Source organism: Oenanthe melanoleuca, chromosome 22, assembly GCF_029582105.1.
Source record: "Oenanthe melanoleuca isolate GR-GAL-2019-014 chromosome 22, OMel1.0, whole genome shotgun sequence".
In the NCBI taxonomy this organism is placed as follows: Eukaryota; Metazoa; Chordata; class Aves; order Passeriformes; family Muscicapidae; genus Oenanthe; species Oenanthe melanoleuca.
This window is the reverse complement of record NC_079355.1, coordinates 2838444-2853598: the sequence shown is the minus strand read 5'-3', so window position 1 is coordinate 2853598 and position 15155 is coordinate 2838444. Positions and strand designations below refer to the sequence as shown.

At 48.5% G+C, this 15155-nt stretch overlaps 1 protein-coding gene across 1 annotated transcript; it reads right to left on the bottom strand.

Moving 5' to 3' along the window:
- Positions 1-2366: 2366 nt before the first annotated feature.
- On the bottom strand, positions 2367-4851 carry NKX2-6 (NK2 homeobox 6). The gene is made up of 3 exons (XM_056508607.1): positions 4734-4851; positions 3954-4018; positions 2367-3065 (listed from the first exon to the last, which is right to left on the bottom strand). The coding sequence occupies exons 1-3, from the start codon at positions 4849-4851 to the stop codon at positions 2502-2504; spliced, it is 747 nt and encodes a 248-aa protein (XP_056364582.1). The 3' UTR covers positions 2367-2501.
- Positions 4852-15155: the final 10304 nt, after the last annotated feature.

The window sequence follows — 15155 nt, the reverse complement described above, 5'->3', positions numbered from 1 at the left end:
AGGGAAGGGAAGGGAAGGGAAGTTTCAGGGAAGTTTCAGGGAAGTTTCAGGGAAGTTTCAGGGAAGTTTCAGGGAAGTTTCAGGGAAGTTTCAGGGAAGTTTCAGGGAAGGGAAGGGAAGGGAAGGGAAGGGAAGGGAAGGGAAGGGAAGGGAAGGGAAGGGAAGGGAAGGGAAGGGAAGGGAAGGGAAGGGAAGGGAAGGGAAGGGAAGGGAAGGGAAGGGAAGGGAAGGGAAGGGAAGGGAAGGGAAGGGAAGGGAAGGGAAGGGAAGGGAAGGGAAGTTTCAGGGAAGGGAAGTTTCAGGGAAGTTTCAGGGAAGTTTCAGGGAAGTTTCAGGGAAGTTTCAGGGAAGTTTCAGGGAAGTTTCAGGGAAGTTTCAGGGAAGGGAAGGGAAGGGAAGGGAAGGGAAGGGAAGGGAAGGGAAGGGAAGGGAAGGGAAGGGAAGGGAAGGGAAGGGAAGGGAAGGGAAGGGAAGGGAAGGGAAGGGAAGGGAAGGGAAGTTTCAGGGAAGGGAAGTTTCAGGGAAGGGAAGGGAAGGGAAGTTTCAGGGAAGGGAAGGGAAGGGAAGGGAAGGGAAGGGAAGGGAAGGGAAGGGAAGGGAAGGGAAGGGAAGGGAAGGGAAGGGAAGTTTCAGGGAAAGGAAGTTTCAGGGAAGGGAAGTTTCAGGGAAGGGAAGTTTCAGGGAAGGGAAGTTTCAGGGAAGGGAAGTTTCAGGGAAGGGAAGGGAAGTTTCAGGGAAGTTTCAGGGAAGGGAAGGGAAGGGAAGGGAAGGGAAGGGAAGGGAAGGGAAGGGAAGGGAAGGGAAGGGAAGGGAAGGGAAGGGAAGGGAAGGGAAGGGAAGGGAAGGGAAGGGAAGGGAAGGGAAGGGAAGGGAAGGGAAGGGAAGGGAAGGGAAGGGAAGGGAAGGGAAGGGAAGTTTCAGGGAAGTTTCAGGGAAGGGAAGTTTCAGGGAAGTTTCAGGGAAGTTTCAGGGAAGGGAAGTTTCAGGGAAGTTTCAGGGAAGTTTCAGGGAAGGGAAGTTTCAGGGAAGGGAAGTTTCAGGGAAGGGAAGTTTCAGGGAAGTTTCAGGGAAGGGAAGTTTCAGGGAAGGGAAGTTTCAGGGAAGTTTCAGGGAAGGGAAGGGAAGTTTCAGGGAAGGGAAGTTTCAGGGAAGGGAAGTTTCAGGGAAGGGAAGGGAAGGGAAGTTTCAGGGAAGGGAAGGGAAGTTTCAGGGAAGGGAAGTTTCAGGGAAGGGAAGGGAAGGGAAGTTTCAGGGAAGGGAAGTTTCAGGGAAGGGAAGTTTCAGGGAAGGGAAGTTTCAGGGAAGGGAAGGGAAGTTTCAGGGAAGGGAAGGGAAGTTTCAGGGAAGGGAAGGGAAGTTTCAGGGAAGGGAAGTTTCAGGGAAGGGAAGTTTCAGGGAAGGGAAGGGAAGGGAAGGGAAGGGAAGGGAAGGGAAGGGAAGGGAAGGGAAGGGAAGTTTCAGGGAAGTTTCAGGGAAGGGAAGTTTCAGGGAAGTTTCAGGGAAGGGAAGGGAAGGGAAGGGAAGGGAAGGGAAGGGAAGGGAAGGGAATTTTCAGGGAAGGGAAGGGAAGGGAAGGGAAGGGAAGGGAAGGGAAGGGAAGGGAAGGGAAGGGAAGGGAAGGGAAGGGAAGGGAAGGGAAGGGAAGGGAAGGGAAGGGAAGGGAAGGGAAGGGAAGGGAAGGGAAGGGAAGGGAAGGGAAGGGAAGGGGCAGCGTTCCTAAAGTCTGGGAGCCGCAGGATGAGGAGCGACCTCCGTCCCTGCCAGGGATTCTCCGGTTTGATCCCGACGTCAGGAATGTCCCATTTGGGAAGAGGGATCTGAGATAAAATCTTTAATTGCCTCCCGCAAGGCTTTTTCCAAATGCTGCAGGATAAGGAGCTGTCGGGAATGGAGCGGGAAGAGGGAGGAACAAAACTTCGGAGAGGTTAAACCTTGGGAATTCCCCAGCTTGGACTACACGGTGATTTTTGCCTGGATTATTAGGATTTGATTTTTATTTTTCTTTGGCTCAGCTTTGGATGCTCGGGTGCAAATTGCGGCTGGGAAAACTCAAAACACAAACTGAGAAATGCCAAGAGAGCAAAACCACAATTTCACCGATTTGTTTTTATTTGCTAATAATAATAATAGTAACAATAATAATAATAGTAACAATAATGTTAATAATAAAGGCAGAAATCAATACCTGTGCTGGGAGTTATTAAGAAAAACAAATCAGAAATAAATCTAGAAATTATAGGAACTCAAAGCATTAAATATTGTCCATGTAAATAAGCACAGGACCAGGTTTTCTAGTTATTCTGAGGAAGGAAAAGCAAAGTCCTGGTGGTATCCTGGGGGAGCAGGAAGGGCCAGACTCCAAATTACTGCGTTTAATAATAAATAATTTATAATTATCGGGTGTCTCAGCGGTGTGTCTCTCCCTTTCCAGGGATGTGCTGGGATCATTCCTGTGTCCAGGCTGGCAGAAATCCTGTCCCGAGCAGGGCTGGGCTCCCTCCTCACCTCCAGATTCCCGCTGGCACAGCCGAGCTTTGGCTCTGCGCCCCGCCGGGGGTGACACTTGGGGACACCCCGGCGTACCCCCCTCCGCATCCCGCCCATAAAACTCCTCCGCCGCAGCAGGAAAACCCACTTGGAACGGCACAGGGGGCTGAACCAGGCGCGGAACCCCCGGGACAAGGTTTCCCATCGCGCACCAGCACGGGCACCGCCACCCTGCGCGGGGCCGGCGCCGCGCTCCCCTCCCGCCGCCGCCTCTTGCTCTTGTAGCGCCGGTTCTGGAACCAGATCTTCACCTGCGCGGGGCTGAGCTGCAGCTGCAGCGCCAGCTGCTCCCTCTCCGGCCCCGACAGGTATTCCTGCCGCTGGAAGCGCCGCTCCAGCTGCAGCACCTGAGCCTGCGAGAACAGAACGCGCGGCTTCCGCTCCCGGCGCTTCTCCTCGGGCAGCGGCGATTTCCCTGCGGGAAACAAAGCGAAATCAGAGGCAAATCCTGCTCCGCTCCCAGCCACAGGACGGGTCAAGCTGGGAACGGCTCCCCTTGGGGATAGGAGGGGGTAGGGCTGACAGTAAAGTTAAGGCTGATGCTTGATAAATTTAATATGAAATTTCCCGTGATATTTATTGAGAAGTCAAGATTTTTCCCCTTTTTATTTATCTGTTTATCTATCTATTTATCTATTTATCTATTTCTCTATTTCTCTATCTCTCTATTTCTCTGTCTCTCTGTCTATCTATTTATCTATTTATCTATTTATCTATTTATCTATTCATCTATTCATCTATTCATCTATTCATCTATTATTTTTCCATTTCTCTATTTATCCATTTTTTTTAAAAATTAAGTTGTTACACCAATTCTGTATAAAATAAAACCTTATTTCCTCCCCCTCCTAATGACGGCTCTGAGGGTCTCTTTTTTTTTTTTAAGAATTAGGTTGTTACGCCAATTCTGGATAAAATAAAACCTAATTTTTCCCTTCTCCCAGTGACACCTCTGATGTTTTGGGGATTCCACCGTTGTTGGGGACACAAAGAAAGGCGAGCACGCAGCAGCTTCGAGAATTCCCGACCCCAAATCCCCTTTCCCCACCGTCCTGATGGAATCCAGACCTCCGGCAGGATCTGCTCCCACATTTCTCTGAATTTTGGCCAAACAACAACAAAAAAATCCAAATTGAAGTAGCTGGGAGCGGTGGAGAAAAATTGTTAGTTCTGAGAGGCGTTGATGGTTTGGAGGATTTTTTATTTGCTGTGATTTTTTATTTTCTGGGGTTTTGTGCGGCAGAAGAGAAGCCGGGATCAGATCCAGCTCCCTCTGGGAGGGAATTCGGGAATTCCAGAGGATGGAGAAGGCTCGGGATGAGGATGTGAAGGGCACAGAATCCTCCCCGAGCTCCCTTCTCCCCCTCCGCATCCCAGTCTGCCCAGTGCCCCCTCTCTGCTCCCACTGGTTTTCCCGTTTCCCTCCTCTGCGACCGGGAAACGGGAGCAGAGGAAATTTTTGGGATTTTAGCTGCGGGAAAAAGCGGGACAGCTCCAATTTTTGGGATTTTAGCTGTGGGAAGAAGCGGGACAGCTCCAATTTTTGGGATTTTAGCTGCGGGGAAAAGCGGGACAGCTCCAATTTTTGGGATTTTAGCTGTGGGAAGAAGCGGGACAGCTCCAATTTTTGGGATTTTAGCTGCGGGAAGAAGCGGGACAGCTCCACTTTTGGGATTTTAGCTGCGGGAAGAAGCGGGACAGCTCCACTTTTGGGATTTTAGCTGCGGAAATGAGCGGGACAGCTCCAATTTTTGAGATTTTAGCTGCGGGAATGAGCGGACAGCTCCACTTTTGGGATTTTAGCTGTGGGAAGAAGCGGGACAGCTCCAATTCCCCCCTCGGGATCCTGCTGTCCCCAGCAGCGCCATTCACGGGGCGCGACACGGGGGTGACATCCAAAGCGGTGGCTTTCGGGGGTGACCTTGGGCAGGAGAAACCCCTCAATATCCCAAATCCAACCCCCCAAACCATCCCGTTCCCCCGAGCCGGAGCCGCGGGGGATGCGCGGCGGCACCGGGATGCCCGAAAAACAACAGAAAAAAAAAAAAAAAAAAAAAAAAAAAAAAGACCAAACTAGAGGGAAAAAAATTAAGAACGGGGGAAGGAGAAAAGGAGGAACAGGGATCCCCGCCTGTGGAGGAAGGAAAGCGGCTCCGGGGTCCCCCCGGTGTTCCCCCCGCACTTACGCGGCTCCTCCTGCCCGCCGGGGCTGCGGGGGGCTCGGGGCGCGGCGCGGGGTCCCCCGGGCACCTCGGGGCGCTGCAGGCTGAGGATGTCCCGCACCGAGAAGGGCGTGGGCAGCATTTTGGGGCGCGCTCGGACCGTCCCGTCACCGCCGGGATGAGAAGCACCCGCGGCTCGGGGGGTCCCCGAGGGGAGCAGGGGAGGGAGGAGGAGGATGGACGGTCCCTTCCCCGCGTGTTTCCAACACGAGGAGCGCAGGGAGCGGGGGGCGGGGGGTGCCGGGCTGGGGGCTGAGCCGCAATAAAACAAATCGAGCCGGTTTTAGCTCCATTAGGGTCACATTAGCGATAAGCGCTGATAAGGAGCGCAGACCACCAAGCTCCTGAGGAGGGGAGGGGACGCTGCGACACGGACTCCGAGCCCCAGTTCCCTCCCAGTTCCCTCCCAGTTTGTCCCAGCGCTTCCTCCCAGCTAGGAGGGCATAGAGAGGGGCCAGGGCACCCTCAATGGATTTGGGCAGCGGGGTGCGGTCCTGGTAGCCCAGCGGGGGTGCTGGGGAGCCCCCCGAGCCTTATCTGAGCCCAGGCAGAGGCGACTTCAATTAAAATTCCTGGCCGGGCTCAGGGCTGGTGTTGGCTGATAGCCCTGACAGAGCCCAGCTCGCCCGGTGGCCCCAGCGAGGGGCAGAATAAATAAATAAACTGCCCCAACCAGGCCAGGAAATGCAGCAGGAGGGAAAATAAATCCGGGGAGGGAAGTGCTGGGAGCCCCCCCGAGGCTCGGTGATAATTCCTGAGAATCGTTCCCACCCCTGCACCCCCGGTTTGGTTTGCACATCGCAGCCCACGGGGTTTTATTTCCAGGGTTTCCCAGCCCCAGCCTTGCTGCCATTCCGAGATTTTGGTGTAAAGTGGGAATTCTCGCTGGATCACCCAGCTCAGCTCCCCACGGGGGATTTCAGGCTCAGGGCTCGGCAATTCCTGAATCCCTTGGGTGGGGGGACCCCAGACCCTGCCCAGGTCCTTACACTCTCCTGAGACACCTTTCTTTTCCCATTTTTTCCCTCATTTTTTCCCTTTTTGTTCCTATTTTTTTCCTTTCCCCCCCCCTCTTTTTTTGCCATTCCCTCCACCCGCTTTATTTTTGCTCTTGTGGCTTTTTTCTTTCTTTTTATTTTGCCTTTCCCCCTTTTTTGCAATTTTTTTGTTCTTTGAGCCTCATTTTGCCTTTTTTGCCATTTTTGCCTTTTTTTACTTTTTTAATTTATTTTTTTGCCTCTTTTCGACTTGTTTTGCCTCTTTTTGTCTTTTTGGGCCATTTTTTCCTCTTTTTTTGTATTTTCCTCTCTCTCTCTCTTTTTTTTTCCTTTTTTTCCCTTTTTTGGCCATTTTTTTGCCTTTTTTCCCATTTTTTCCCCAATTTTTTGCCATTTTTTTCCATTCTCCGCCAATTTTCGCTGGTCCCACTCTCCCCTTTTCCCAGTTCCCGGCGGGATTCACGGCCACGTCTGCCCGCTGTGTTTGGTAATTTTACACCTCGGCTCGCCGCTGCCTGGCGCCAAGGTGAAATGCTTGGCTGGGACCCAGACGAGCAGGAAGGAATTGGGGGAAGTGGCTTCATCCGCCCCTAATGACCCCGCGATTAATGGGCGGGTTTGGAAATGGGATTTTTGGGACAGGATCTGTGTCCCAGGATGGCTTTGGGGCCGTGTGGCCACATCCATCCCTCTCCAGCCCCAAAACATAGCTGAAAATATCAGGATTAAATAAATTCCTAAACCAGCATTGCTTCATTTTCATCTCTCTGATCATTTTTGTCTCTCTGATCATTTTTATCTCTCTGATCATTTTCATCTTTCTGATCATTTTTGTCTCTCTTAGAGATCACATTCAGCTGCCAGGCGGCTCTGGAGCACCCAGGGGCCAAAATCACCTCACAGGTGCTCCCCCGCCAAAACCTGTTGCTGAACTTTCCTGGAGCTTTTTTTGGGTTTTCCCAGTGCCATGCAAGGGGATCAAACCCTTCCCAAGGGGATCAAACCCTTCCCAAGGGGATCAAACCCATCCCAAAGGGATCAAACCCTTCCTAAGAGGATCAAACCCTTCCCAAATGGGATCAAACCCTTCCCAAGAGGATCAAACCCTTCCCAAAGGGATCAAACCCTTCCCAAAGGGATCAAACCCTTCCCAAAGGGATCAAACCCTTCCCAAGAGGATCAAACTCTTCCCAAGGGGATCAAACCCTTCCCAAGGGGATCAAACCCTTCCCAAGAGGATCAAACTCTTCCCAAGAGGATCAAACCCTTCCCAAGGGGATCAAACCCTTCCCAAGGGGATCAAACCCTCCCCTAGGGGATCAAACCTTCCCCAAAGGGATCAAACCCTTCCCAAGAGGATCAAACCCTTCCCAAAGGGATCAAACCCTTCCCAAGGGGATCAAATCCTTCCCAAGAGGATCAAACCCTCCCCTAGGGGATCAAACCCTTCCCAAAGGGATCAAACCCTTCCCAAAGGGATCAAATCCTTCCCAAGAGGATCAAACCCATCCCAAAGGGATCAAATCCTTCCCAAGAGGATCAAACCTTTTCCAAGAGGATCAAACCCTTCCCAAATGGATCAAACCCTTCCCAAGGGGATCAAACCCTTCCCAAGAGGATCAAACCTTCCCCAAATGGATCAAACCTTTCCCAAGAGGATCAAACCCTTCCCAAGGGGATCAAACCCTTCCCAAAGGGATCAAATCCTTCCCAAAGGGATCAAATCCTTCCCAAAGGGATCAAACCCTTCCCAAGAGGATCAAACCCTTCCCAAGGGGATCAAACCCTTCCCAAGAGGATCAAACCCTTCCCAAATGGATCAGACCCATCCGAAGGGGATCAAACCTTTCCTAAAGGGATCAGATTCTTCCCAAACACCATCCAGGAGGGATCAAATCCTTCCCAAGGGGATCAAACCCTTCCCAAGGGGATCAAACCCTTCCCAAGAGGATCAAACTCTTCCCAAGAGGATCAAACCCTTCCCAAGGGGATCAAACCCTTCCCAAAGGGATCAAACTCTTCCCAAGAGGATCAAACCTTCCCAATAGGATCAAACCCTTCCCAAGGGGATCAAACCCTTCCCAAGGGGATCAAATCCTTCCCAAGAGGATCAAACCCTCCCCTAGGGGATCAAACCCTTCCCAAAGGGATCAAACTCTTCCCAAGAGGATCAACCCCTTCCCAATAGGATCAAACCCTTCCCAAGGGGATCAAACCCTTCCCAAGGGGATCAAACCCTTCCCAAAGGGATCAAACCCTTCCCTAGGGGATCAAACCCTTCCCAAAGGGATCAAACTCTTCCCAAGAGGATCAACCCCTTCCCAATAGGATCAAACCCTTCCCAAGGGGATTAAACCCTTCCCAAAGGGATCAAATCTTTCCCAAGAGGATCAAACCCTTCCCAAAGGGATCAAACCCTTCCCAAAGGGATCAAGCCCTTTCCAAGGGGCTCAGACAGTTCCCAAATGGGATCAAACCCTTCCCAAGAGGATCAAACCCTCCCCAAAGGGATCAGACTCTTCCCAAGTGTCATCCAAAGGGGATCAAACCCTTCCCAAAGGGATCAGATTCTTCCCAAACCCCATCCAGGAGGGATCAGACCCTTCCCAAGCGCTCCCCACCGCTCCGGCCCGGAGCATTTCTGTCCGGAGCAGCCCCCGGGGAATTCCTGGGAATGAGCCTGAGAGGATCCATCACACAGCCCCGCAAATCGCCGGGTTTAATCCCGTTAGGGCTCTCCAGGGCCATTACCGCCCGTCCTAACCAGGTTAGGTGAAACCGGGAGACAGGAGCGCTCGGGACGCAGCGGGAGATTTCCATGGCAGCGGCTGCCGCAGGATCCGATTTCGGAGCTATCGCTGGGATGCATCAGGAGCGGCTGCAGACGAGCACCCGAAACCCTGGAAACTCGAACCCGCCCCTCAGCAGAGCCAACATCCCCCCCAGCACTTCAGTCCTGCCAGATTTTGGGTTTTAAGCGGTTAAAGTGAGGGAATAATGGGGATATTGATGTTGGAATGTAATGGGAATAAAGAGAGCACAGAGCTGGGCATGGGCACCTCCGGGGTGCTCTGGTGCAGCTGAAATTAAATTTGAAAGGGTTTTCTACATCTTCTGCTTCTTCCCAGCTGCTTTCTGTCCTTTTAAATCAGCAAAATAAAAGAAAAAGTGGAGAAAATGGGAGCGAGAAGGAGCTGAAGGGGGATGAGGGGAGATTTCCTTCCCAGGGATTTCTAATTAATATCGGCGGGGGGGGGGGGGGCCCCCCAAGTAGAAAAAAACTCTTTTGTTTCAGAATCCATGGGATAAAAATATGAAACTTTTTCATGGGGCGGCTCTGGGGTGGAGCCACTCCCCTGCTGTGCTGGGGACATGGTGATGAACCCCAGACTGGCCAGGCTCTCATCTCCTGTGTACATTTAATCTCTTTTTCCCCTAATTTTTCCATTTTGATCACTTCCCCGGTGTTCTCTATCACTGCTCTGCTCGGCTGGGTGTTACCCCCATTTTTTAACTTATTATTCCTGAATTTTTTAGGACCTGCTGGAACCAGAGGGATGAAGGGAACACAGGGTTTCTCAGCTGAGATTTCTGCTCCCGGCAGAGATTTTCCGTGTCAGGATTTTGGGATGGACTCAAACCCGGCGCGGAGCTCCAATCCTGGGCCAGCAGTGCCCTCTGCTTGGCCAGCCGGGACCTGCAGCTTCGCTTCTCCTCCCAATTCCCAAAATTGAGGATTGGAAAGGAGGAAAAATCCCCCCCAGTGCCCCTCCAGTTAAAGAGCAGTGAGAGGAATTGCTGATTTTGGGGTTTTTGGAGAAAAAAAAAAAAAATCCAGGCGGGTTTAAAAGTGCTCTGGGTTATTTTTAGGCTGGATTATTTCGGGGAAGGCTCGTAAAGGGAGGAAAGGAGGGAGGGAAGGAGGGAAGGAGGGAAGGAAGGAAGGAAGGAAGGAAGGAAGGAAGGAAGGAAGGAAGGAAGGAAGGAAGGAAGGAAGGAAGGAAGGAAGGAAGGAAGGAAGGAAGGAAGGAAGGAAGGAAGGAAGGAAGGAAGGAAGGAAGGAAGGAAGGAAGGAAGGAAGGAAGGAAGGAGGAGCCGTCGGTCAGCAGATGGCACAAGAGCCGTGCTGAGCTCCTGGAAAAAATAAAACAAACCGGGATAAAACCCGAGCAGGTGACAGGAGCGGGTCCTTCCCACCCTCTCCCGCATCTCCCGGGAATTCCCGGCGGGATAACGGCTTGGAGCATCCCAAACTCGTGGCGGGAAAGGCACAGCTCTGCCTCCTCACACCGGGATGGAATTCCAAGGGTTGGAGCGCCCAGGCTCAGATCTGCCCCCTCAGAGGGCGGGGAGGGGCTGGGATGGAATTCCCAGGGAATTTCTCCACCCCTGGAAGTGCCCAAGGCCAGGCTGGAGCAGTGGGAGGTGTCCCTGCCCATGGAAGGGGTGGCACTGGATGGGATTTAAAGTTCCTCCCAAACCAAACCATTCCAGGATTCCACAATTCTGGGATTTCAAAGCCGCAGCAGAAATTTTGGGATTTGATTCTGGCCACGTCTCTGGGGTTTGGGCTTTGTTTTGCTTTTGGGTTTGTTTTGGTTTGTTTTTTTTAAATGGGAGATTTATTTAGATTGAGGGAAGATCTTTTGGATTCAGGCCTGAAAATGTAACTGAAGATATCTGGATTAAATAAAATCCTAAACTCAGAATTGCTTCGTTTTTATCTCTCTGATGTCATCATCCCATGCTGAAATCCCAGTTTAAATCCAAACCCAGAATTCCAGGACAGGGGAAATGCCTCAGGAGTTATCAGCTATCACTGGCTGAGATTTCCTATTTGTGCCTCTCCCCACCCTTCAAATCCATCACCAGGCTGGAAAATTTTCTGGAATTTTCCTCCAGGCCAAGCAGCCCATCCAGAGAGGAGCAGGGATTTGTTTTCCATCAAATGATTTTTCCCTTGAAGCAACCATGACCAGTTTGGTTTTTTTTTGGACATGGAGATTACATCCAGAGTAGGGAAAGGTTGGAGAGGAAAACAAGGATGCACAGAAAACAGGGATCATCCTTTGAAGCCACAATCCTGCTTATCCTGGATTTTCACTCAGCTTAAAAACCGAAATCAAAGAGGGAAAATAGAAGCAAGCTCTGTCTGAATGGGAATAATGCCATCCCACATGAGCTCAAACTGGTTTGACTGGTTTTTCCAACTGCTCCTGGAATAAAACTCCTGGATCTCTCCCGGGTATTTTGTGCCTGAGGATCTCAAACTTCTCCAGTTGGACCTGAGGGGGGACAGAAAACTGCTCTGATGTTCTTTCCAACACCAATTTTGGCTTTTTTGGGGAGGAAAATCCTTTGGAGATCCAGCTTTGTGCAGTGAAGAAGGGCTGGCTCCTTGGAAAAGGTGAATTTATTGGGAAAAGTGACTTTTTGTGAGTCTGGAAGGAGAGAATCCTCTCTCAGATTTGCCCAAAAACATGGGACTGGAGGTTCTGGTTCTGTCCTTCCCAACCCAACCCATCCCATGGATCTGTGGTTTCCAGGGATTTCCAACCCCAGGAATCCAAGGTTTGGAGCTGGAGATTCCGGTCCTTCCCAACCCAACCCAACCCAACCCAACCCAACCCAACCCAACCCAACCCAACCCAACCATCCCATGGCTCCGAGATTTCCAGGGATTTCTGGCCCCATCATCCCAAGAGTTGGAGCTGGAGGTTCTGATGCTGTCCAACCCAACCCAACCCAATCCATGGATCCATGGTTTTCAGGAATTTCCAGTCCCATGATCCCAAGGTTTGGAACTGGAGATTCTGATCCTTCCTAACCCAACCAAACCCAACCCAACCCAACCCACGAATCCATGATTTCCAGGGATTTCCAGCCCCATCATCCCAAGGGTTGGAGCTGGAGGTTCTGGGTTTGTCCAGCCCAACCCAACCCAACCCAACTCATGGCTCCATGGTTTTCAGGGATTTCCAACCCCGCGATCCCAAAGGCTGGAGCTGGAGATTCTGGTCCTTCCCAACCCATCCTGTGGCTCCAAGATTTCCAGGGATTTCAGGCCCTATCATGGGTTGGAGCTGGAGATTCTGGTCCAATCCAATCCAATCCAATCCAATCCAATCCAATCCAATCCAACCCAACCCAACCCAATCCAATCCAATCCAATCCAATCCAATCCAACCTAACCCAATCCAATCCAACCCAACCCAACCCAACCCAATCCAACCCAATCCAATCCAATCCAACCTAACCCAATCCAATCCAATCCAATCCAATCCAATCCAATCCAATCCAATCCAATCCAATCCAACCCAATCCAACCCAACCCAACCCAACCCAACCCAATCCAATCCAATCCAATCCAATCCAATCCAATCCAATCCAATCCAACCCAACCCAACCCAACCCAACCCAACCCAATCCAATCCAATCCAACCCAATCCAACCCAATCCAATCCAATCCAATCCAATCCAATCCAATCCAATCCAATCCAACCCAACCCAACCCAATCCAATCCAATCCAACCCAACCCAACCCAACCCAATCCAACCCAATCCAATCCAATCCAATCCAATCCAATCCAATCCAATCCAATCCAATCCAATCCAATCCAACCCAACCCAACCCAATCCAATCCAATCCAACCCAACCCAACCCAACCCAATCCAATCCAATCCAACCCAATCCAACCCAACCCAACCCATCCCATGGATTTCTGGTTTTCAGGAATTTCCAGCCCTGCCATCCCCTCAATCTCTCACATGAATTTTTGGCCTCTGCTTTACTCTGAAGCACAAATACATCAAAATCTCAGGGAACCTCCTGAGAATTCCCTGGCCAAATCTTCCTCCTTCTGCTTTTCTCCTGCCTTTCCCTCTGCTCCTCCCGATGGGAATCACCTCCAGATCAGGTGATTTGAGCTTTGATTTCCTATTTTTAGCAACTCCACTTCTTTTATTTTCTGAACTCCTTCCATATTTTGCTGGGAGCAGCTGAATCACGGCAGCAAAGACAATTCCTTCTTTTTGTGGGAGATTTTTTTTTGTCCTTCATTTCTGTGGGAGTGTTTTGTTTTTTTTTGTCCTTCATTTCTGTGGGATTGTTTTTTTTTTTTTTTGTCCTTCATTTCTGTGGTAGTGTTTTTTTTTTTTTTTTATCCTTCATTTCTGTGGGAGTTTTTTTCCCTCCTGCTTTTGATTTTTCTCAGTTCTCAGGGAAGTCTGGTTCCCGATTTCATTCCCAGCCCTTGGGATCCCACTCCTCCCTCCCAAAGCTGGCAGGAAGGGTGAGGACTGGGAAAATCTGATTTGCTTTTCCCTTTGTTTCATCACAAAACTGCAAAAATCCCCCCACGGACAAGACAAGAACATCCAGAAAATCCTTTGGATCTTGGCCAAATCAAATTCCTGGGAAAATCAGCAGGATTTCAAAGCTTCCCGAGCTCCCCGTCACCACCGAGCCCAGATTTCCTTTTCCAGGACTTTTCTTCGTCATCAAGTCTGGATTTCCTTTTCCAAGACGTTTTTCTTTGTCACTGAGGTGAAATGTCCTTTTCCAGGACTTTTTTTTTTTGTCACTGAGCCAAAATTTCCTTTTCCAGGACTCTTTTCTTCATTATCAAGCCTAAATTTTCTTTTTTAGCACGATTTTCTTCACCACTGAACCAAAATTTCCTTTTCCAGGATGATTTTTTTCCCAGTTTTTCCACCACAGATCCTTGGTTGATCTGATCCTCTGGTCCTGCTCTTTTTTTTTGGGAATTCAGCTCCCTCCATTACCAGCACTGACCTAAATGTGTCCATTTTATCCCCAAATCTAAAAAGTTGTTAAAATTCTGGAATATTGTCACAGTTGGGAGCTCCAGGTGGGAATTTCCAAAGGTATAAAAAATGTAAATAATTATAATAGAAATATATTAATATTAATGATAAAGAATTTATTTTAATTCTTATTTTAGTTATTTTAATAATTTAATTATTCAATATTAATAAAATCTTGCAGTGACATTAATGATAATTTTGATTTTGATAATGAAAATATAATAATATAATATAACAATATAATATAATAATATAATAATATAATAATTTAATAATATAATATAATACTAGTAGCACTAGTAAATATAATAATTATTATTATATTAATGATGATGATTATTATTATTAGATAATAATAATAATAAAATAATAATAATAATAAATTAATAATAATAATAATAATAATAATAATAATAATAATAATAATAATAATAATAATAATAATAATAAATTAATAATAATAACAGTAGTGCAGGGGGTGGGATGAGTTCAGCTTTAAGATCCTTCCAATCCAAACTTTTCCATGATTTAAGGGCAATAAATATTTTATTAATCCTCTTCTTTTCCTAATATTTATTCTCACACTGTCCTGTGATGGGAAAGTGATTTTTTAAACTTCGCAGCAGCTTTTGGAGCAGAGTCAGAATTAAGCTCCCACTTTTCCCCTGCTGATTATTCAATTTATTTTGATGTTCCAGTGGAAATCTGAGATTTCCTGACTGATAAAATGCACATGGAAATCCAGAATCCAGGTGTTTGATTTCCCTGCAGCTGCCTTCATTAAAAAGTGCTGCTGCCTTAATTAGCAGGGTGTAATAAATAAAATTAAATGCAATTTCCACTGCCCCAGGATTTATTAAACAGAGGAGAGAGCAGAGCTCTGATTCTCAACCCAAGGAAAATCCAACATTTTTATTCAGCCTAATGAAGACTCAGACAGCAAAACTCATTAAATTTGACTTTTTATTTCATTGCAGAAGAAAATCCAACGTAGGCCTCATTAGGTTATGCATCTTTAATTATAAAAATAAGCAAAGAAAATAACTTGCCTCTCTCTCCTGGCTATGATATGTTTCAAATAACCTTTATATGAACACATGGAGCTTTACAAATGTCATGGAAACAATAAATAAGGACATATACCAGATATGCTCACTGTTTATTCCAGTACTCAGCAAAAAAAAACCAAACAAACCCCCCCCCCCAAAAAAACCCCCAAACTTTCTCCCTTTTCCCTTTTCTAGGTCTCTTTAAATTATAAATACAAATAATGTAAATTTATAATGGCACAAAAACGTCTAAAGTGCAAACAAATCACGAGACTCATGCAAACCCTCCCCGCCCCCCCGAGAGAAAATCCTTTAGTGAGATTAAAAAAATAAAGCAGAGGTGAAATTGCTGGACTCCATCTTGGGGATCATCCCCCATCCCCAGGGGTCTCTCACACTTAAATCCAAATTTTTTCCATCATTCCCAAGGGATGGGAAGAACCTCCAAATAAAAAAAAAAAAAATCAATTTTCCTGAGCAGGGAGAGCTGGGAGTGCCCAGCTCAGGAGATC

What these genes read in the sequence shown, in the direction of transcription:
- NKX2-6 (XM_056508607.1), bottom strand. Translation starts at nt 4,851, where the DNA reads ATGCTGCCCACGCCCTTCTCGGTGCGGGACATCCTCAGCCTGCAGCGC. An exon ending in CGGCGGGCAGGAGGAGCCGC is followed by an intron (nt 4,019 to 4,733) that starts GTAAGTGCGGGG and finishes TTTTTCCCGCAG; the next exon opens with CTAAAATCCCAAAAATTTCC. An exon ending in GGAGGGAAACGGGAAAACCA is followed by an intron (nt 3,066 to 3,953) that starts GTGGGAGCAGAG and finishes CTTTACTGTCAG; the next exon opens with CCCTACCCCCTCCTATCCCC.